The 22,165-nt window shown below is 40.4% G+C and overlaps 1 protein-coding gene across 1 annotated transcript in view; it reads right to left on the bottom strand.

Annotated features, from left to right (window-relative positions):
* Positions 1-24: 24 nt before the first annotated feature.
* The window catches only part of LOC120534495 (NACHT, LRR and PYD domains-containing protein 3-like), a 36,757-nt gene continuing 14,616 nt past the window's right edge, over positions 25-22,165 (bottom strand). The window contains exons 3-6 of the mRNA XM_039762099.1: positions 21,594-21,767; positions 15,729-15,902; positions 10,290-10,463; positions 25-1,232 (exon numbers count right to left, since the gene is read on the bottom strand). Of these exons, the coding sequence (XP_039618033.1) occupies positions 1,163-1,232; positions 10,290-10,463; positions 15,729-15,902; positions 21,594-21,767 (592 nt within the window). The 3' untranslated portion in view covers positions 25-1,162. The remainder of the gene's footprint in view (positions 1,233-10,289; positions 10,464-15,728; positions 15,903-21,593; positions 21,768-22,165) is intronic.

Here is a 22,165-nt window from a genome sequence, read left to right on the forward strand (position 1 = left end):
GCTGTGATTTAAGATTAGAAGCGGCACCTGCCAGCAGTGAGTTTCAATAATCGATGCAGGATGCAGGATGTGATAAAAGCATGGACAAGTTTCTCAGAATTGGAAAAGGACCCGTTGCTACTGCACACGTGTATCTCCCGACTTGTGTCCACTGTATGTTAGCGCATTTATTGCAGCAAGCAAAGGACTGTTGGTCCGTGGATGCAGCTGGCATGCGTACTAACTGCTTAGGCAAATGAATTATATGAATGCATACATATATACTTTATAATAGTGAAAACAGTTACAGCTACAAATTACTAACACAATTGGATGGACAGTTACATTCAACAAACTCTTAGTGGATGATGACCCCTCATTGAAAACACTCACCAGTAGTGAGTGGAGATCTCATTTACTTCTTCTGCAGAGGTAATTGCCTTTTTAACAGTTTTGGGTCTTACTTTAGTTATATTGTTGCAACAGAATTCCCCTGGGTCCTTACAGTGCATATGCAGACGCAGTGTCTGTCTAAGGCACTTCAGTGGAATTTACTGTGTCACACACATGCAATTAGGAGGCAGCTAATGGGCCTGAATAATAGTAGTACCACACCAGACCAGGGGGTGGCGAGCTGCACTGGCTTTCTATCAAAATCCTGGGATCAGCTCCACCCCCTCGTTCTTTTTGCCTATTGGGAAATCCCACAAGCCTCTACGGGGTTCTCACCTTTTTAATTATTATATGGACAACTACATACAGACACACACACTTCCACACGTAGACATTTATATATAAGATACTTGTCATCCCATAGTATTTTATAGATGAACCCATATAAATGCCTTATCACTGAGCACTAAACTTACAATATATTGATGCATCAACAAAAGCTTTTCATAAAATTCACCATTAAACAGTTACAAATGAAGGCACATATTAACATGTACTTCAGTTCTATGATACATTTCGTTATCAATGGAGTGTTGTTAATAAGCTGGTCTTTTTCAAAGTTTCTTGTACATCAAAATAGGTAAACCTTTTTCCATACCATACTGTGCATAAAGAATGGGGAAATAATTCAATAGAGCATAAAATGGCAACTTTCAGAGCTTGTCTGCACCTCACAACTATTCATGGCTCTGGTCCCCCTCTGTTTCAAAAACAGAACGTTTTCTTATATTTAAACTAATTTCATGCAGCTTGGGTTTCTGATATCCTGTGTATTCCTTCCACTGGAGTTTTTGATGATTCTGGGGAAAAAGCACAATTTATAGTTTTGAAGTTAAACATCTTTATGCATATAACACTTTAAGTTATTGATATTTAGGTCTTACTGTTCTCACTGAGCACTGCTGCAGGCTGTTCTGCCCCCGTGTGTGTGTGTGTGTGTGTGTGTGTGTGTGCAGACTTCACTGCTGAAACTTAGCAGGGTCATTAGGTCATTACCTCATTTAAAGCTACTTTTGTTTTTAAGCTTTACCATCTGATTTGTGTCTAGCACAGGTGACACACATACTGTTCACAGACACAGACATACAAACATACATATATTGACATGTAGCGGACATCGTCCACCTCAGACCCTAAACACATCTTCAAAAAAGAGCCTTCAATATTTTACATTTATCAGCCAACAGAAATAATCTTTTTTCATCTCCTTCTCAATCCAAATGCTTTGCATGCTTGTTAGAGAACTGAATTTTTGGGAAAAATATTCATCCCTGGGCCATAACAAAAATAAATAAATAATAATTAGCACTCAAAGTGTTAAGCAAAAGTGGAGATGTTTACACTTTACCAAATATTACACCAACCCAATCTTTTTTCATAAGACACACAAATTACTATGCATAACTTCCTCAGAATTCTTTCTGTCATGGAAAAAGTTTTCTAATTTTAAATCCATAATGGTGGATGGAGTCACTTTATGTTTGAAGTGAGTGCCAATGGATTATTGAACCTTCATATTGCTCTTTTAATTAGCACAGCAGTTGGGACTTTGCAGGCTTCGTAGGCACTGAAGTTGTTTATTTTAACTGACTGAATGCCAGCCCTTGTTATGGGTGACTTATCTTTTGACAAGGTAAAATACCACAGTATCTTTCTGATTTACCGTATATATTCGCATATAAGTCGGGTCTTGAAACCCGAAAAATCGATCATAAAATCAGACCTGACTTATACACCCGTTCAAAAATGCAACACTTAATTTTTTTACATCTTCTTGCTTCCTCCAATCTTACATCAGTTTCTCATTTTTGTTGTAGCAGCGCAGTTACCAATTTCTTTCGGTAATTCAACGACTTTTAATTTTAAATCAGCTTCATATTTTCTTCTGCTCGAACACTCTATCGTGCTCTTACGATAAAAGTGTATGAGGGTGTGAGATACAAAAAACACAAATCGCTTTGGAATAGTTTGGGTATTATCGTGTGGTCACGTAGGCACAATACATAGAAAAGAAAAGGCAGTGTGCTCCGTGGTTACTCTCTCAGGTGGGCATTAGCATATCATATTCCCTTGTACCAATAGCGTGTGTTTTCCGCATTTGACTTATACGTCCAACATTATAAAATACCAGAAATTATACGATAAAATCAAGGCCCAACTTATCCGTGAGTATATATGGTAATAACAATTGCTAGCTAGTAAATTGTGCAGTTTCTCGTAAAAGTAACACTTTTTCTAATATATCACTTTCAAATAGTTAATGATGTAACATATCTATGTGATTAGTTTGTGAATATCAGTTCATTTTATATTTATGCTTCCAGCAAGCATTTATATCTGTTTAATTCTAACAAGCTTTTGAACATCCGTAAGGCAGCCAATTCTTTTGCATGTTTTCCCATGTTACACTCTCTCGCACCATTGTGGAGCTCTCAGTTCGACCAAACTGTTCCTGCAGTGTTTGGCGAACCCAGATTTCTGTTATGATGGATGTCATATGTAAGAGTTGAATTTGCACCCTGGTTCAAATTGCACCTAGCAGGTGATCAGGGGCCTCATGCATAACACAGTGTATAGAATTCACACTAAAACATGGCGTAAGGACAAAAGCAAAAATGTTAGTATGCACAAAAAAAATCCAGATGCATAAATCTGTGTGCTCGGCAACTTCCATGTTCTTCAGCTCCATAAATCCCGGTAAGCGTGAAAAGACTGCTGCCACTCCCCAAACTCCTCCCAGAATTACGCCTCTTTGAATATGCAAATCAATATAAAAAGCCCTTAAGCTCAGCGTTCTGTGAAAAGGTAATGACAAAAGCATGGGGAAATAAAAGAATTTCAGTGAATACCAAGTGGAGGCAAAGGAAAACATACTATTGGTTGGTATAAACAGTGGTATAAACAACAAAAGTAAGTTGATCGAGTGATATAGAGTGTCGGAGAAACTCAAAAGCTCAAGTTCACAAAGTTGCACAGTGCCCGAAATAAAAAAGACGTTGTCAGATATTAAAGTTGCCGTGAAAAGGCGAGTCGTAGCCCACCGTCTGAGTGTCATATGGAAGCTTATTAGGGTACAAAGAAAAAAAAATAGGCACACAGTGTGGAAAAAGCACGAAATGTCACTTTTAATCTCAAAATTTCCACTTTAATCACGTAGTTTATTTTGTCATTAAAGCAGAACATCATAAACTTCATCTTAAAATCATTTCATTCACTAGTTTCTCAAATCCCATCGTAACTAAAGTAGCACGTTAAATGTTTGTTTTGTATGTGTTCTATATGTGTGAATCACTACATTCTTCTTAAACCGGCTTTCTCTTCCTCCGACAGGACACAGAATCCATTACATAAATGATATTACAGCTCTCTGAATAATTAAAATACTGAGATGTATACTTGATATAATGATAGGAGTTAAAGCATGTTATTAAACATGGGAACACGGTGGCGCAGTGATTGTTCCTGCCTCACGCAAGATGCTTGCTGCACCTTGCGCGACCTTCGATGAAATAATTTATTGCAGCAGTACTGTCTCTTTCAAACGTACTAACCTCCAATTCCTGTCCTTACTTTTCTTTCTCCAAATATCCAATCGCCACACAATCAGCTCTGTAATAGACGTTAAGCCATCTGTTAGCTGAGAATGCCAATTCTTCAAAACTTTTAAGAAACATTGAAATATCTTCGTAGTACGTGTTTAATTATTCCATCCATCTATCCTTCCCTTGTCGCGCCAGCCCCAGCAAGAACACAGCGCTAGTGCAGTGACACTATGTCCTCACATGTTTAAATATGAACAATATAGATTATTTAAATTAAGTTAAAGGTTTATCTGTATAATATAATAAATATATTTTGCTGCACTTCATTTTAAAAATGATATTGTCATCATATGTAAATACGCGCTTTATAAAGTGGCTCAGGTTGTGCAATATTATAACTGTAGTGCAAGTTTACAGTGAGGTGATTGTACTTATAAGTACAAACAGCTCTACAAGGAGCACTTGATGGACTGATTGAGTGCGTTTATAGTTCTTGGGATGAAACTATTTCTGAACCGCGAGGTCCGTACAGGAAAAGCTCTGATGCGTTTGCCGTATGAGCAATTCAATAGACAGCATGGCTAAGGCAGTGTGCTTGATGCTGTATCCCAATAATTCTCTTTCTAGTCAGCTGCTGTAGAGCTGTGATTCCACACTCAGATACAGTGATATAAATACTCTAAGTGGTGCAGTGAGAGTAACAGCACTAAAGCAGCTATGGTATTTTGAATAGTTTGGCCATTCCGTAGACCATTATATTGTTACAAGTTAATTACAATCATATGTCTTAAACTAATAAACAATATGCGGTTAATTTCAGTCTATATGATAAAGCCGTGTCAGGAATGTGGATCTATAAAAGAAAGGGAAACCACACAGGAACAGTAGCACTGCTTTGATGCTGGGTGCCACCAGTTTGCAACACTGAGCGCAGAACTGCGTACGCCAAGCATTTAGCTAGTGTGAAAATGTGCATGGCTTTACACCAAGTTTAGGTTTTATACATCGCGATTTGAGCGTGGAAACGGGCTTATGCAACATTTTTGTGCGTACACACCATTTATACATGAGGCCCCAGGTGAATATTAAAAGAAGCCCAGCTTTATTTTCTGCTGAATGTATGCTTGAGTTTCATATTTTTATCTTCTGAGCTTATGTTTAAAGGCTGAAGGTGTTATTTAATATTCACTATGATAAAGGCATTTTTAGTTATTTTATAGCAGCTTTGGAGTACGTGACTTTTATATTTAAGGCATAATCATTGTTGTATTGTAATGCTTTGGCTAAGTTTCCTATTCGTGTATTCAGCTGGATTTAAAAAAAAAGAAAACCATTGTCTTTTAAATCATGAGAACATGATAAATGTGTAAAATCTGATGGTCATAAGCACTTGTTAAATACATTTTAAAAAAGTCATCTACTCCTAAACTGACAGGACTATCAATCAACCCAGAGGATCGGGTTAATTGTGGTTATTTAAAGTATTAACATTTCTCATGTCTTATTAGCAACTGGGTGTAAACAATCATGTTAAAAGTTGTCTGATTATGTAATGAATTCCTTGGAATTGTGACCTAATCAATGAAGTATAAATATAGTGCCGAAGGCACTTCTTTCTTTTGTAACTGTGAAAATGCAACTCCCTGCACCACAATGTAGGTATTGTATATATATAAGGCCTTATCAGCTTCATGCAGGACAGTTTCTAGGTCTTCCCAGAGCTGTCCTAATGAATATAATTAACTGTGCCTTGTCCATCAGAAGTATTATAAATTAATGGCACATACCTGCATCCTTTCTGGTGCTCATGAGGGGGCTGTGGGATAGTGTCGGCGGTCGCTGGGTGACACATCTTGGAAGGATTTTGGATGGTATTGTTGGAGTCTCTCCTCGACGGGATCTTGGGAGGTTGAATCGGTGGCCACTTGTCTGTGTCCTCGGGAGGCTCTTGCTTGCAGCTGAGGGCTTTGAGGCAGCAAGATAGGGCACAGCAATGGGTCTTTGAAGGCTGTATTTGTTTTTGGATGGCTTTTGTTTTGTTGCTTTTGTTGTTCCCTGAGGAGGCGCGGTTGAGGAGGGTGTTGGGAGGTGTGCATGAGCAAGAACTAGCGCCATCTGGTGATCTGGTGAGCGTGCGCTTGATAGCTCCCAGGTTTAAAGGTGCACAAAACACGTGACAGGGGGATGGGTGTCCAGGTCCCTTGTCAACTGATTGTTGGGAGAGTTTATTAAAGCCCAACAGTGAAGTGGAAAAGGAGAATAAGCTGGGTGAGCAGAAGGACGTACGATGTTGCTAGAAAACAGGAGTCGGTTAATAATATGAATCTGTATTTGAGAGACGGATCCTGAGGGAACAATTGGATGGGTGCATTTTTTACAGTATATTTTTATTTATCTTTGCCTTTTTGCAATGCACAACTTTTGTGACAGTTTTTGCCCTTTGTTGCACAATAAATTGCACTTTTTTGTCAAATTACACTTCTGTTTCGGCATCTCTTACTGTTTCACTGACCTGGTCCCTCTATCAAGGACTTGACAGGTCTGACAGTTTTATCTGTTAAGGACCTGAGTGCTTGACACTAGCACTTGTTAATAAGTTGCTTGTGCTGTAGGTGTTACCTCTTGCAAGACTTAGATAATAAAGAAGAATGATTGACGCTTTCTCCTGCCTGTGTTTATTGCCTATTTGGGACACCCAGTGAGGCACACTAGAATTATTTTTGCTGCACTTTGTCTCAGAATTTTAAACCTAGCTTCAAGCTCTCCAACTTACAATGTCAGAGCAATCAGCTCCCTTTACAGTTGTAGCCCAGGGTGTCAGTTTAATCAGCCACGGGTGTCCATGGACTACAACCCACTTAGTATCTTGTCCCTTCCCTGCTAATATCATCTGAGGCAACTACTATAAACTAAAGTAATTAATCATGGTTAGTAATTTAGTGATATCCTACTCACAGTGCCAAATGTATCCTGCAGGAGGCGCGCACTACCTGGGAAGAGTTACACTAGAGAATGCAGCCTTTACTAAACCAATATAAATTATTTCTTTCGCCTAGTGGTATGGCAGTGATTCTAAAAGGAAGAAATAATCTGTAACACTAACAGAAGGTAGTCAAAGGAGAGCTATACTGGCGGAAGTGTAATGCAGTTGGAGCTCCTGCAGTCCTAGGTATGGGCAGGAACAATGTCATCCATCTGTAGGTGAGCTCTGAGGTTCAGTACAGTTGTCTGAGCTTTATGCTTTTCCTATAGTTCAAGGTTCCCAACATATGACCATGCAGCTTACAAACATGGGTACAATTTGTTGTTGGCAAGCATGAAGAGAAAACAGTATATGGTTACTGCAAAGGCTGCTTACATAGCAGTATCAGTTTTGGAAACCTCAAAATAGTTGACAAAGGCTCCTGGAGATATATATTGTGCAGATGAGAAAAAGGGAAGGACCGAGATAGGGGCAATATCTTTCCCAGGCTGCAAGAGGGCAGCCCCCTTGGATTACATCAGGGCCATGGATTGGGAGCTTGAATGGAAGTGCTGCCGGAAGAGGAACCAAATGCACCTGGAGCGCTTCCGGGTGTCAATGCAGCACTTCCGCCCCACCAGGAAGTGCGGCGAAAAGTTCATCAAGGTGCACCTGGAGCACATCCAGGTGCAACATAAAAGGAGCTGCCACACTCCATTCAGACAGCTGGAGTCGGGAGGCAGAAGACAGAGCTTGTGGGAGAGGAGTGGAGGAGGGGTGCAGTGTGTGCTATAGATGAAACACAAAATAAAAGAGTGTGCTTTTGGACATTGTGTGTCTCAGTGTCTGTCTGTAGCTGGGCTGATCTTCTGATATATATATATATATATATATATATATATATATATATATATATATATATATATATCTTTCTATTATAAATAAAAATTTTGGGAGGGAGACAAGACGTCATCTTCTCGGAAGACATTTTAACATCCCATGAGACAAAGAAGTGAGATAAAAGGACAGCTGCTGTACAGGCTTTTAATTGATCGACGCGCAGCGTGACATGCAGATCATGTAGCACGGCACTAGCAGCCCCAGGGGAGTGTAGGGGAAATAACTCATTCACTACAGCAAATATCAAGAAATAAAAAATGAATGAAATGAAAATAACAATCTCTTTAAATTGTATATCCGGATAATCAAACCCGAGGATTGGCGAGCAAAGCGAGTAGTGGGCAGAGACCCCTAGTATGTATATATATATACATATATATATATCCATACATATATATATATATATATATATATATATATATATATATATATATATACATATACATATATATATATATATATATATATATATATATATATATATATATATATAAATATTGATTATCACTAAACAGGACACATCAGCACTTTTATATAGCCTGCCTGTGCCATCTTCCACTTGTGTCATCTCATCACCCTGCAAGCTGGTTTGTGTGGCTTCAGCAAATACCCGTATGGAATAACCCTGACAGTTCACAGTGGCACACTTAAGACCCTTGGATACAAATAGTGTGATCTAAAGTAATGAGTAACCTAACTCAATACTTATCTTGAAGTTAAAAAAATACCAGCATTATTATTCCAGCAGCACTGGGTGTAAAGCAATAAGTACACGTTTTGGGCCTTTGCAAGGCTCAATTGCACAGCCAAGCAAAAAAAAGAGTTTGCTGTGTGCATTCTGGTAACAAATAAATTCCATCCATCCATTATCCAACCCGCTATATCCTAACTACAGGGTCACGGGGGTCTGCTGGAGCCAATCCCAGCCAACACAGGGCACAAGGCAGGGCGCCAGCCCACCTCAACAAATAAATTATATGAATATACATATTTCTAAAACACAAGAACATTATTATGGACATCATGCATATTTTCTGATTCAAAGTGACCAATGGTGATGTTTAACTCTTTTTTGAGAAATTTACTGGCCTCAGAGCATTTTGCCAAAGGAGAAATCCAGAAGAACACTTGCATATGAAACCAAGCTTCTGTCTTGACCGGGTTATTCACCTTAACTCCATTATATGTGTGCATGTAAGCATAGCCAGTGTCTGTGGACCTCTAAAGCACACAATGTGTGTGTCGGCCTCTGCTGATGTCCTGTGTAGACCTGTGAGTTACGTCTAGTTGTAAAGTCCTTTCAGACAGAAGATGGCCTGTTCAGTCCACTTGGCTGTAATGATTATCACTTCCTGTGTCTCACACCTTACTGTCCACACCACCCTCACTCCTGTTCCTCTCCTCCCTGTGACCTCCACCTTCTGTATATGCTTGGATGGTCATTTCTATTGCTGCTGTCCACGTTTTATCCTGTTGTTTTGTCTCTTCCCCTCTCACTCCTCCCTGTTTTCTTCTTTCATGTCTAACTTTTCTTTTCTTTTTTCTTGTCTTTTCTCTCCTTCTTCTGTCCCTTCCTTTCTCTGATATGACACTCCTCTCCATGTTCCTATCTGTTTTATGGCATAGGAGAGTCAAGGGGTATTGTAAGTACCTGAACTGACCAAGAGGTGGCAACGTAAGGCAAAGTCATAGTCAAAAGTGAAAGGAAGGTGAGCGTTAGAATGAGAGTTCAAACAGCAAAAAATGAAACCTAATGGTAGGCCAATTTAGAAAATAAAATAAAATTATTTTCTTAATCCAACCAAAGGGATAACTCCCAACAGAAATGCAGGAGTATTTATAGCCCAGTTCTGGTGTCATCATGCAATGATTGAAATTATGTGATGCAATGCTAGCGTCCTGTAAAAAAAAATAATGGAATGAAAAATAATCTTTGTCCAAAAAAAAATTCACATGATTTCTCTTTTAACAAAAATCACAAAATAACTCTTGCAAAAACCTTTTAGTTGTCCTCTCCTCCTTCCCAGCTCTTCTTCCCCCACTGACCATGTTTATCCTCCATATTCTGTTTTATTGACTTTTAACAAACATTAGTGAGGACATCAGAGGAGTGTGAGGGTGGGAAGTGACAATGGAGAACACAGACAAGAACGAGATTTAAATAAAGACAGGACAGTGTAGTATTGTGGGATGAGAATAAAACAGCAGACTCGGCAGAGATGATGACAAGATGACTAGAGTGACCACTAAAACACAGTCTTTATGAGTTTAATTACTAAAGGGAAATCTTAACCTGTGGCCACCTCACATTCAATGGGCCACTGCAGTCTGTCCTGATTAAATAGAGTCTTGGACATTTTTTGGGGTGGGAAACAGTCATATCTGTAAAGTGAAAAATATCAAACACACCGCTACACACACACACACACACACTCACTCACTTGTTTACTCACCTCAGTTTCCTTAATTTGCAGTTTTCACTCCTCAGCCCCTCGCACAACTGATCCATTTGTGAATCCTTCATGTTGTTTTCTTTCAGGTCCAGTTCAGTCAGTTGTGAGATTGGAGAACAGAGGACTAAGGAGAGAGCTGAACAACATCTGGAGGTGAGACCACATGAGTTAAGCCTGTGGAGATTTAGAGAGAGAATTGAGGACATGAGAAGGGACAGACAGACAGAAGGACACATGGCATGAAGGTTCAATGTCTGCTGCATTTTTGACTTTTCACTGAAATGCAGTTTGAACCTAAGACCACTTCTTTCCTTTAAAGTAAGGTTATCCATACCTGACAGTGTTTCCTTCCTTCATGCAGTACCGACTGGTGAGAAGTCATTCAAACTGACATGTGGACATTAACACTGGACAAGAGTTTCAAAGCATCCTGCACTCAAATGACCAGATGGACTTGTCAAAGGTGACAATTGCAATTGCTCCATCCTGGTTATGATGTTAATCTGCGTTCAGCCCTGCAAGCAGGTTCTCCAACTTGTAAGGAAAACCTGGCACTCCAGCCACTGTAAAAAAAAACAAAAAAACCTCACACTGTTCTAGTGTGGTGCTGAGGTGTCACCCATCACACGGCTGCACTCAGGTCCCAATCCTGGTGGTTCAACATGTGGTGGGTGTGTCAACGCACACTCCCTACCCTAGTCATCCATTTGAATGTCTGCTGTTATCACTCAGGAAGATCCTGGCTCAGATGGACTTGTGAGGACTTGTGAGACTGGGGGTTTGCACCTCTAATCACATTAGTGAGCCACTACTTAACATATATCCAAACAATTACAAAAAAGGTGCTATGTATTTTGAATGATTAGAAAGTTACACGCTACATTACATTTTTATAGTGATTAAGTTTTTCTTTTAAATGTCCCACAAGAGAGAGATGTGTGAGTGACAAATACAAGAAGGCACCACTTCACACAGGGGAGTATCTCTGACAGGCCCACTGACGTCACCTTCCCTATATATACAATGTCAATGATGTGTGTGTCAGCGTGTCGGTCACTAAGTCCACTGACAGATACATGTTGATGTCCAGTGTAGACTTATGAGTTATATCTTATTGTGATGTCCTTTCAGACAGAAGTTGTCCTGTTCAGTCTTCTTAGTTGTAGAGATGGTCACTTCCTGTGTCTCAGCACCTTGCTCTCCACACTGCCTTCAGTCCTAATGCCCTCCTCCCTGTGACCTTCTCCTTCTGTCTGTGTTTGGCTGTTTATTTCTACTGCTATTGTCCATCCCTCACCCCTTCTCCTAATCCTCTGAAAGGCCACCTTGTCTTATTTCTTCTTTTCTTCTCTCTTATGTCTTTTTCTCCTGCCATTCCTTATCTCAGCTGCCCTAATCTCCTTGATCCTGTCTGTAACCTCAGTCCAGATCTGGCTCTCCACTATTTGTCCATGGTCATTCTGGTCTGTTCTTCTGCCTCTGTTGACCATGTTTATCCTTTTCTTTCTGTTTTACTGAGATTTAACAAACTTTAATGAGGAGATCACAGGAGTGTGAGGGGTGAGAGCGACAATTTAGGATGGTGACATGGACAAGAATGAGATAAGGAATAGTAAGTGTGGGACTGTGGGACAAGAAATTAAACAACACACTGGACAGCGAGGATTTCAGGGAAGGAGCTTGGGGTCAATGCACTGTCATTATGAATTTAATTATTAAAGTGTGTCCTCCTTAAGTCTGTCCATCCACATGTGACACTGCAGTCACTAGCAATAAACATGCTATTCTTGATAAGTTTCAGTCGGTGTGACGATGTGGGTTCGGCTCCATGCTCCCATCACTGTTTGGGAGCCCTTGAACCTAACACCGTCGATAATGTCACCGAGTGAGCTAAACAGTGAGACAACATTTGAGCAAGGGGATGGTTCAAAAGGTGCAATGTGCTTTTATTAAAAGAAACAATCAAAACAAAATAGTGTTCCATGTAAAGCGCAGTGCTTCAAAAGTTCAATAAATAAATAATCCATTTAAAAGAAAAACGTGGAGGTAAAAACAATAAATAGAAACAATCCTTTTAAAACGAGGTTAAAACGTTCTCTAGAAAGCAGACTTTAAAAAACAACAACAAGCCCGGTGCCTTCTTTTAACTGGTGACTCCCCTGCTTCTCCCTGTACAGGCTTCGCAACAGGGGAGCCACTCTACCTGCAGCAGACCTTCTCTCCACTACCGATCTGGAGTCGTCCCGATCCCTGGCTTCGGTTCCACTCCCTCCAGACCATGACTTGGGAATTCCTCTCTCGGCCAAGGCTCTCACGTGAAGGACACCACATCCCAAATCCTGACTCCCACTGCCATCCACGGCCCCATGCGGAGTCATTCGTCTCCTTCTTTGGTCACTCCCGCTACCTGCTTGTTCAGCGGGAGAGATAACAACTACTATGCCCTGAGTGTGGGCCTAACACCCAGGCTGTCTGCTCAGCTGCCTACGAGCGCTTGCTCGCTCGCTCACTCGCCTGTTTCCTGCTGCACCAACCTGCTCGCTTCCTGCTACAACCTCCGTCCTCTCTTTTTCTTTCCATCTCTTTTCTTCCCCCCTCTATCCGACTCGCGCTTCTTTTATATAGCGAGGGGCCATAGAAGCTGCAGCATATTAGCCGGTGGAACAATCACGGATGTGGGCAGTCCCTCACCTGTGCACTAGATGAGAAACGCCCACACCGCAGATCGCCCCGCGGCTTGCTACGACTACTACGCCCCCTCACGAAGCCGCGATCGCGGTGATTATTTATTTAAATGGCCTTTACTAAGCGAGCTGTGGACCCATAACACCACAGTCGGGTTTTAGAACAAATCACAGTACAGTAACTGCACTCGTTAAAGTAGTAAGTGACTTGGGGGGTAAATGCAGACAAAGGCCGTATATCTGTTCTCGTCCTCTTAGATCTGAGTACCGCATTTGATACCATTGATCACAATATTCTTAGAAATTGCCTTAGTCAATGGGTGGGCCTCTCTGGCAGGGTCTTAAATTGGTTTGAGTCCTACCTGGCAGGTAGAAAAATCTTTGTTAGTTGTGGTAATTATACTTCAAAGACACATGATATTATCTATGGTGTTCCAGTAGGCTCTATCCTGGGTCTGCTGCTCTTTTCAATCTACATGCTTCCATTAGGTCAGTTTATCTCGGGGCATAACGTGAGCTACCACATCTATGCTGATGACACACAACTGTATTTATCAATAGCACCTGATGACCCCGATTCTCTTGATTCACTGTCACAATGTCTTCTCAATGGATGAGTAGTAATTTTTTCAAACTAAATAGAGGAAAGCAGAAATTTTAGTGATTGGCAAAAATGGATATTAGAAATAAACTTGATTCATTAGGATTGAAAGTCAAGACAGAGGTAAAGAATTTAGGGGTAACTATTGACTGTGACCTGAATTTTAAATCATCTATTAATCAGATTACTAGGACAGCATTTTTTCACTTAAGAAATATAGCAAAAGTTAGTCCTCTTAAAATATTGCAAGATGCTGAGAAAATAGTTCACGCTTTTGTTTTCAGTTGACTAGATTACTGTAACACACTCCTCTCAGGACCACCCAAAAAAGACATAGAGCGATTACAACTAGTGCAGAATGCAGCTGCCAGAATCTAGTAAAAGAAAATCCGAGCACATCACACCAGTCTTGGTTACCTGTGCCATTTAGAATTGACTTTAAAATACTGCTTATGGTTTACAAAGCTTTAAATAATCTCACTCAGTCCTATATTTCAGAATGTCTTTCACCTTACACTCCAAATCGTAACCTTAGATCTTCAAACGAGTGCCTACTTATAATTCCAAGAGCTAAACTTAAAAGAAGTGGTGAGACGGCCTTCTGCTTTTAAGCACCTAAAATCTAGAATTGCTTACAAATAAAAATTCGCCAGGCTGATACGGTGGAGCACTTTAAAAAAAACTGCTAAAAACACGTTATTTTAACATGGCTTTCTCATGGCGTCATTTTAGTTTAACCCTGATATTCTATATATGCATTTTATTATTATTATCATGGCTGTAATTGGCTCCAGCAGACCCCCGTGACCCTGTGTTAGGATATAGTGGGTTGGATAATGACTGACTGACTGACTGACTGACTATTATTATCATTCTTGGTGGCTCCGTGATCCGTACAAACCCCTACTTTCTCTGTTGATCTTTTTCTGTTTTTTCTGTGATGACGATCTGCACCACCATCACCTGATCAAAAAACCGTACTGTTTCTGCATTGATGGATTGAAGGCCAGAAGTCCACATGACCATCATCATCAAGTTCTTCCATGTGAAACCTGAATACTATGAGATTATTTATGTTAGAATGCCTGGAGGGGCTGGGTGGTCTCGTGGACTGGAACCACTGCAGATTTTTTTTTTTTTCTCCAGCCATCTGGAATTTTTTTTTTTTTGTTTTATTTGTCCTCCTGGACTATTGGACCTTACTTTTATTCTATGTTAATTAGTATTGCCTAATTTTATTTTTATTTTTCTTCATCCTGTAAAGCACTTTGAGCTACATTATTTGTATGAAAATGTGCTATATAAATTGTGAACGCTGGCCCCGGCACAGACAGACGGACAACATATTTTGCTCCCAACACACTGTTTATTTACAATATGTACAACAAAGTCAAATGTCACGTGCACTCACGAACCCCAGTGCTACTGGCACTGAATTCCCCAAAAGTCCAGGGCCCACAGTTTCTGTGCCTTGCTTCCTGGTCGCCTCCTGTCCTCTCTCAAGCTCCGTCCTTCTGCCTCCCGACTTCCACCGCTGACTGGAGGCGGCTATGGGAACCGGTTCCAGCTTCCCCGCACCTGGGTGTGGCAGAAGTGCGCACCCGAAGTGCCGGGCTTCCTGGTGTGGCGGAAGTGCCGGGCTCCCGGATAAACAGGCACTGGGGCGCCGCCTGGCGGTGGCCACGGGTCCCTACAGGGCTGGGCTTCAAAGCCCCCTACCCGAGGCCCCCTGCATAACCAGGATGGACGCCCCCACTCGGTCTGGAGGAGGCACACGCCCTCCTCTGGTCCTCCCAGGTGTCCCGGCCGGGCTCCATCCCCGGCCAAAGACCACACGGGGTAAACCGGCATCGGGGCACCGCCTGGCGGTGACCACGGGCCCCTACAGGGTAGGGCTTCCATGCCCTCGACCCGTGGCTCCCAACAGAACCAGGACGGACGCCCCCTCGCGGTCTGGAGGAGGCACAAGCCCTCCTCACGTCCTACTGGGCGGAGCCCGGCCGGGGACCACAAAATAAATAAATATTGTTTTTGTTGTTGTTGTTGTTGCAGTCCTGATAGACATCATGCTTGTATTGTGGGTGTGGAACAGACAAAGAAATTCATTAAACACAAATACACACTGACACACACACACACTTCTTATTTACTCACCCCAGCTTCTCTATTTTGCAGTTTTCACTCTTTAACCCCTCACACAGCTGAGTCACTCCTGAGTCCTCCAGTTTATTGTTGGACAGCACCAGTTCAGTCAGCCGTGAGTGTGAAGAAGAAAGGACTGAGGAGAGAGCTGAGCAGCATGTGGAGGTGAGACCACACTGAGACATGCTGTGAAAATAACAGAGAGACATGAGGACTTGAGGAGGAAGACAGAAATAGACAGACAGACAGACAGACAGACCAAACAAAATTCCTGCCCATTGTCACAAAGACTCAGTCCTCTATGAATGTGCTGACCAAGATGGTCATCCCTAGTTAAACACTGACCACAGCAGATGAAAGAGCATCTTGGGATTTGAATAAAAATGTCATGGAGAAGCAAAAAGGATCAGAAAAACAAAATGAACTTGAGCTGCTGGAGTCTTCTTCATAGCGAGACACACTGAGAGGAGAATTTTAAAAAGACAACACTGGGATTGTATGATACAGGGACAGACATATTATGGTGTGAAGACATGACACAGACAGGGTTCTCCTGGCTGTCTCTTTTTCTCCTTCTTTAGGTTTTTAACTCTATTTTTTAGTTTTCCTTGTTTTTATCCATATAGTTTCAGCTGATGGCCTCATAAAACCAGAAGTAAGTAGGGCATCAGCTCAGCTGATTTGAGTTTTCTACTCCATTAAATGCATTTCTCTATTTTATTCCATTCCTGTTTATCATATCTATGTGCAACCTGTTGTAAATGTCAATAAGAATATGACAAAATGAGGAGCGACTGTCACCTGTGTGAGAACAATGAAGGACCAAAAATGGCCATTTAATAAAGAAAGGACCAACAATGCCACAAATTGAGCTTGTCACCTCAGTCCAGGGAAGAGCACAAAGGACTGGATGCAGTGGCCCAAGCCCTTCCTCTATCCCACCATTGGCCCAAATGCCCATTTCTTCCATTAGGAATGCACCCCTCCTTTTCATTGCAGGAAATTGGGAAAAAGCAGCAACAAGTAAATTGCCCTTGCAAGCCACAGTTTACTATCTGATATGAAAATAAAATCTGGTCTTTCACAGGAACTTCATTATGCTGGGCTCTTTTTTTAAAATAAATGTACTGCAAGCAGAATTCCTGACATAGATGTAAAAAGCTGATGAATTTCAACTGAGGAATTAGTCCATGATGTAATTATTGTTATTCCCATTAACTTAAAATAAAATAAAATATGTTGTGTATGAAAAAATAATAATTTACTTAACTAAAACTACAATAAAAATGAGAAAATGTCTGAAAACTAGACCTAAAAGAATTCCAATGCTGATGCCCATTCTCAATTTTAATGACCTTTATGTGCATGTCACCCAACCCGTACGGTCTGGCCTAATGGGAGGGGGTCTTGTCACACACGTGCAAGTAGGAGTCTACTAAAGGGTCTGGGTAACTGTAATACTACACCAGACCAGGGGGTGGCAGAGTGTACTGACTGTCTCTCTCAGTTTCTTGCAGACCATTCCCGGGAACTCTCACCAGGTTCCGGCACCTTTGATGATGTCACTTTCGGTTCTGGCACAGATGACATCATTTCCTTTCCAGCCCTTCAAACCGCCATCGTACCTCCAAATATTCATTGTTATGTTTTGGATTCAGTCTTGTGAATATCTCTGTTCAATTATTTCAAACTTTTGCAGCTGGGATATAATATACGGGTGGCTGCCCAAAACCTTTATAATGTCTGGAGATTCATTCTTGTTACAATACAGTCATATGAAAAAGTTTGGTAACCCCTCTTAATTCTTTCGGATTTTTGTTTATCATTGGCTGAACTTCCTTTTAATATCTGACATGCCTTATAGAAACAGTAGTATTTCAGCAGTGACATTAAGTTTATTGGATTAACAGAAAATATGAAATATGCATCATAACAAAATTAGACGGGTGCATAAATGTGGGCACCCCAACAGAGATATGACATCAATACTTAGTTGAGCCTCCTTTTGCAAATATAACAGCCTCTAGACGCCTCCTATAGCCTTTGATGAGTGTCTGGATTCTGGATGGAGGTATTTTTGACCATTCTTCATACAAAATCTCTCCAGTTCAGTTCAATTTGATGGCTGCCGAGCATGGACAGCCTGCTTCAAATCATTCCATAGATTTTCGATGATATTCAAGTCAGGGACCTGTGATGGCCATTCCAGAACATTGTACTTCTCCCTCTGCATGAATGCTTTGTAGATTTCCAACTGTGTTTTGGGTCATTGTCTTGTTGGAATATCCAACCCCTGTGTAACTTCAACTTTGTGACTGATGCTTGAACATTATCCTGAAGAATTTGTTGATATTGGCTTGAATTCATCTGACCCTCGACTTTAACAAGGGCCCCAGTCCCTGAACAAGCCACACAGCCCCACAGCATGATGGAACCTCCACCAAATCTGACAGTAGGTAGCAGGTGTTTTTCTTGGAATGCGGTGTTCTTCTTCCGCCATACAAAGCGCTTTTTGTTATGACCAAATAACTCATTTTTTGTCTCATCAGTCCAAAGCACTTTGTTCCAAAATTAATCTGGCTTGTCTAAATAAGCATTTGCATACAACAAGCGACTCTGTTTGTGCCGTAAGTGCAGAAATTGCCATACAGATGTTCTTTGTGCAAATTGCGCTGAACTGTAGAACGATGTACAGATACACCATCTGCAGCAAGATGTTCTTGCAGGTCTTTGGAGGTGATCTGTGGGTTGTCTGTAACCATTCTCACAATCCTGCGCATATGCTGCTCCTGTATTTTTCTTGGCCTGCCAGACCTGAGGTTTAACAGCAACTGTTCCTGTGGCCTTCCATTTCCTGATTTACATTCCTTACAGTTGAAACTGACAGTTTAAACCTCTGAGATAACTTTTTGTCAGTCAGTCATTATTCAACCCGCTATATCCAAACACAGGATCACAGGGGTCTGCTGGAGCCAATCCCAGCCAACACAGGGCACAAGGCAGGAACAAATCCCTGGGCAGGGTGCCAGCCCACCGCAGAGCTTTTTGTAGCCTTCCCCTAAACCGTGATACTCAACAATCTTTGTTGTCAGATCTTTTGAGAGTTGCTTTGAGGATCCCATGCTGTCACTCTTCAGAGGAGAGTCAAAGGGAAGCACAACTTGCAATTGACCACCTTAAATACCTTTATATCTCATGATTGGACACACCTGTCTATGAAGTTGAAGGCTTAATGAGCTAATCCAACCAATGTGGTGCTGCAAGTAATCAGTATTGAGCAGTGACATGCATGCAAATCAGCAAAGTTGCAAGGGGACCCACATTTTTGCACAGCCAGTTTTTCACATTTGAGTTAATTTCATACAACTAAATACTGCTTCACTAAAAATCTTTGTTCGGAAAACACCCCACTACTCAGATGTTCCTATGAAATGAAAGACATACCACTGTTATCTTTTTTGTTGAAAGTAGAGTAAATTATTATGCAGGCTGCGAGGGGTTCCCAAACTTTTACATATAACTTACTGGCCAAACCCCAAAATCAAGGAAAATATCTGACATTGGCTGGTCAATTTAGAGCGACATTGGCCATTTCCCGATTTGGCCAGACACTTCCCACTTTGGCCGATTTTGGGTTTTGGCCGTAACATATACAGTATGTATATATATATATATATATATATATATATATATATATATATATATATATATATATATATATATATATATATATATATATATATATATATGGAAGAGAAGGTCTGTGATCCGGTTTGCATATTTGCAGCTGGAGATCCACAAAGGTATTTAAAAAATATATATATCCCATCCATCCATTATCCAACTGCTATATTCTAACTACAGCGTCATGGAAGTCTGCTGGAGCCAATCCCAGCCAAAAGATGGGGAGAGGCAGGAAATAAACCCCGGGCAGGGCGCCAGCCCACCACAGGGCATGCACCCACACACACACACACACCAAACACACACTAGGGACAATTTAGAATTGCCAATGCACCTAATCTGCATGTCTTTGAACTGTGGGAGGAAACCAGAGTACCCAGAGGAAACCCATGCAGACACGGGCAGAACATGCATATTATGGACTCATTAAACTCATTTTTAAATATATAAAGTCAGTGTTGGAATATATAAAGTCAAAACTTGAATATATAAAGTCAGCGTCAGAATATATAAAGTAATTCCTGATTATATACAACATCAAAGCATGAGTATATAAAGTCAGCATCGGAATATATAAGTCAGTGTCGGAATATATAAAGTCATTCCTGAATATATAAATTTAAAGTCAGATTATATCGATATTGATTGAAACGACTCAGGCACATTTTTAGTAAGCTCAATGAGTTCCTAATACAACGTAATGAAATAAGTTAACAAAAACTTCTTCAGAAAAAAAAAAAAAAGAACACTGTTCAGTTAATGTATTCAAAATTATGTATATGAACATTATATTTATTCTTTTTGTATGGATGCATTTTTGGACAAACTTCACTAGCCTGATCGACTCTGAGTGGCTTCTGTTGAAGTTTACCTTTCACTAGTACGAGTGAAATGACAAGCACGGAAATTAGAGAATATTTAATGGAACTAGACCATTTTATTTGTGAATTGTCCTAATTTTATATATTCAGGAGTGATTTTATATATTCCAATGCTGATTTTATATATTCAAGATTTGACTTTATATATTAGGGAATGATTTTATTTATTCTAACGCTGACTTTATATATTCAAAAATGACTTTATATATTCCGACACTCAATTTATATAATCAGGCTTTGACATTATATATAATCAGGAATGACTTTATATATTCTGACACTGACTTTATATATTCAAGTTTTGACTTTATATATTCGGGAATGGCTTTATATACTCCGACGCTCACTTTATATAATCAGGAATGACTTTAAATTTTCCGACATTGACTTTATATAATCAGGCTTTGACTTTATATATTCGGGAATGACTTTATATAATCAGGCTTTGGTGTTATATATTCAGAACAATGACTTTATATATTCCGAAAATCACTATATTTGCCTGTTTATATATATACACACACAATTTCAACTCCAATGCTGCCCTTAAAGGCACTACATACCTGGTAGTGTCTTCTCTCCGTCATTCATGACTTATAGTGTGGTCACATCTGGACTGATTTGCTGGAGCCCATAAGTTCAGTGTAAGTAGATGTTACAATCAGTCAGCCATTGCTAATATACAAGGTCAAAACATATACATACGTGTATATATCTTTTTAAGATAAATCATTAGTAAATTAGGTATAGTGTCATTTCTAATAATCTTACTGAGCCAGACATCTTTTTCCATTGCCCTTGACATTGCAGCTAAATTTCCAGTGGAATTAAAAACATAAAAGTAAATGTAGGCACAAATTTATGTCCACACTTAAAATGTAAAAATTCCTGTTTTGTAAAGTGCCCCTTCTCCCCTTTGTGAGCCACTGTGCACCTCATTGACCATTGACTATTTTCTCAGTTGAAAGCCATCCAGCTTTACTTACATGCCAGGAATTCTGCTTGTGGTGCGTAAAAAAAAAAAAAATAATAATATATATATAATGACATCCCTATTAAAGATCTGATTGTCTTTTTATAAGTGATAATAAACAATAATCTACATAACTTAAACAAGGACAACAGTTTATCACTCAATGAAGCCTTGAAGATTCATCAGGCTGTGATGTGAGCACACATTTAAAAAGCTGGAGTGAAGCAGCAGGGATGAGGATCAGCACCTCCAAATCTGAGGTGAAAGAAAAAAAATTCAACATATGCACACACTCACACACACACAACACACACACGCACACACTTCTTGTTCACTCACCCTAATTTCTCTAATTTACAGGTTTTACTCCTTAGCCCCTCACACAACTGATCCATTCCAGTATCTCCCATGTTGCTGTTATCCAGGGTTAATTCAGTCAGTTGTGAGTGTGGAGAAGAGAGGACTGAGGAGAGAGCTCGACAACATCTGGAGGTGAGACCACATAAGGAGAGGCTGTGGAGATAAAGAGAGAGAGAAGTGAGGACATGAGGAGCGGAAGACAGACAGACAGATGGACAAACAGCCTGCATCTCAGTAAGTGACATGATGACTACAAGTACAGTGGGACACTCAGGGGTGACACTGAACAGCAGGCAGCTGCTAGCAATTGAACTCAAACATGATTTCAACTCAACACCAATGCTGCCTTTAAATGCTCTACATTCCTGGTAGTGTCTTCTGTCTGTCAGGTCATCCTGACTGGTGAGAGGAATCTGGCACTTCCACTGGACAGAATTTGTCATTATTGACAGTAGACTGACAAACCAGGATTTCTGTCCATCATTCAGGACTTACAGTGTGGTCACAGCTTCTCAAAATTGCAGTGAAAACAAGAGGACAAGTAAAAACCA

This window comes from Polypterus senegalus, chromosome 8 (assembly GCF_016835505.1).
Source record: "Polypterus senegalus isolate Bchr_013 chromosome 8, ASM1683550v1, whole genome shotgun sequence".
NCBI classification, from domain to species: Eukaryota; Metazoa; Chordata; class Cladistia; order Polypteriformes; family Polypteridae; genus Polypterus; species Polypterus senegalus.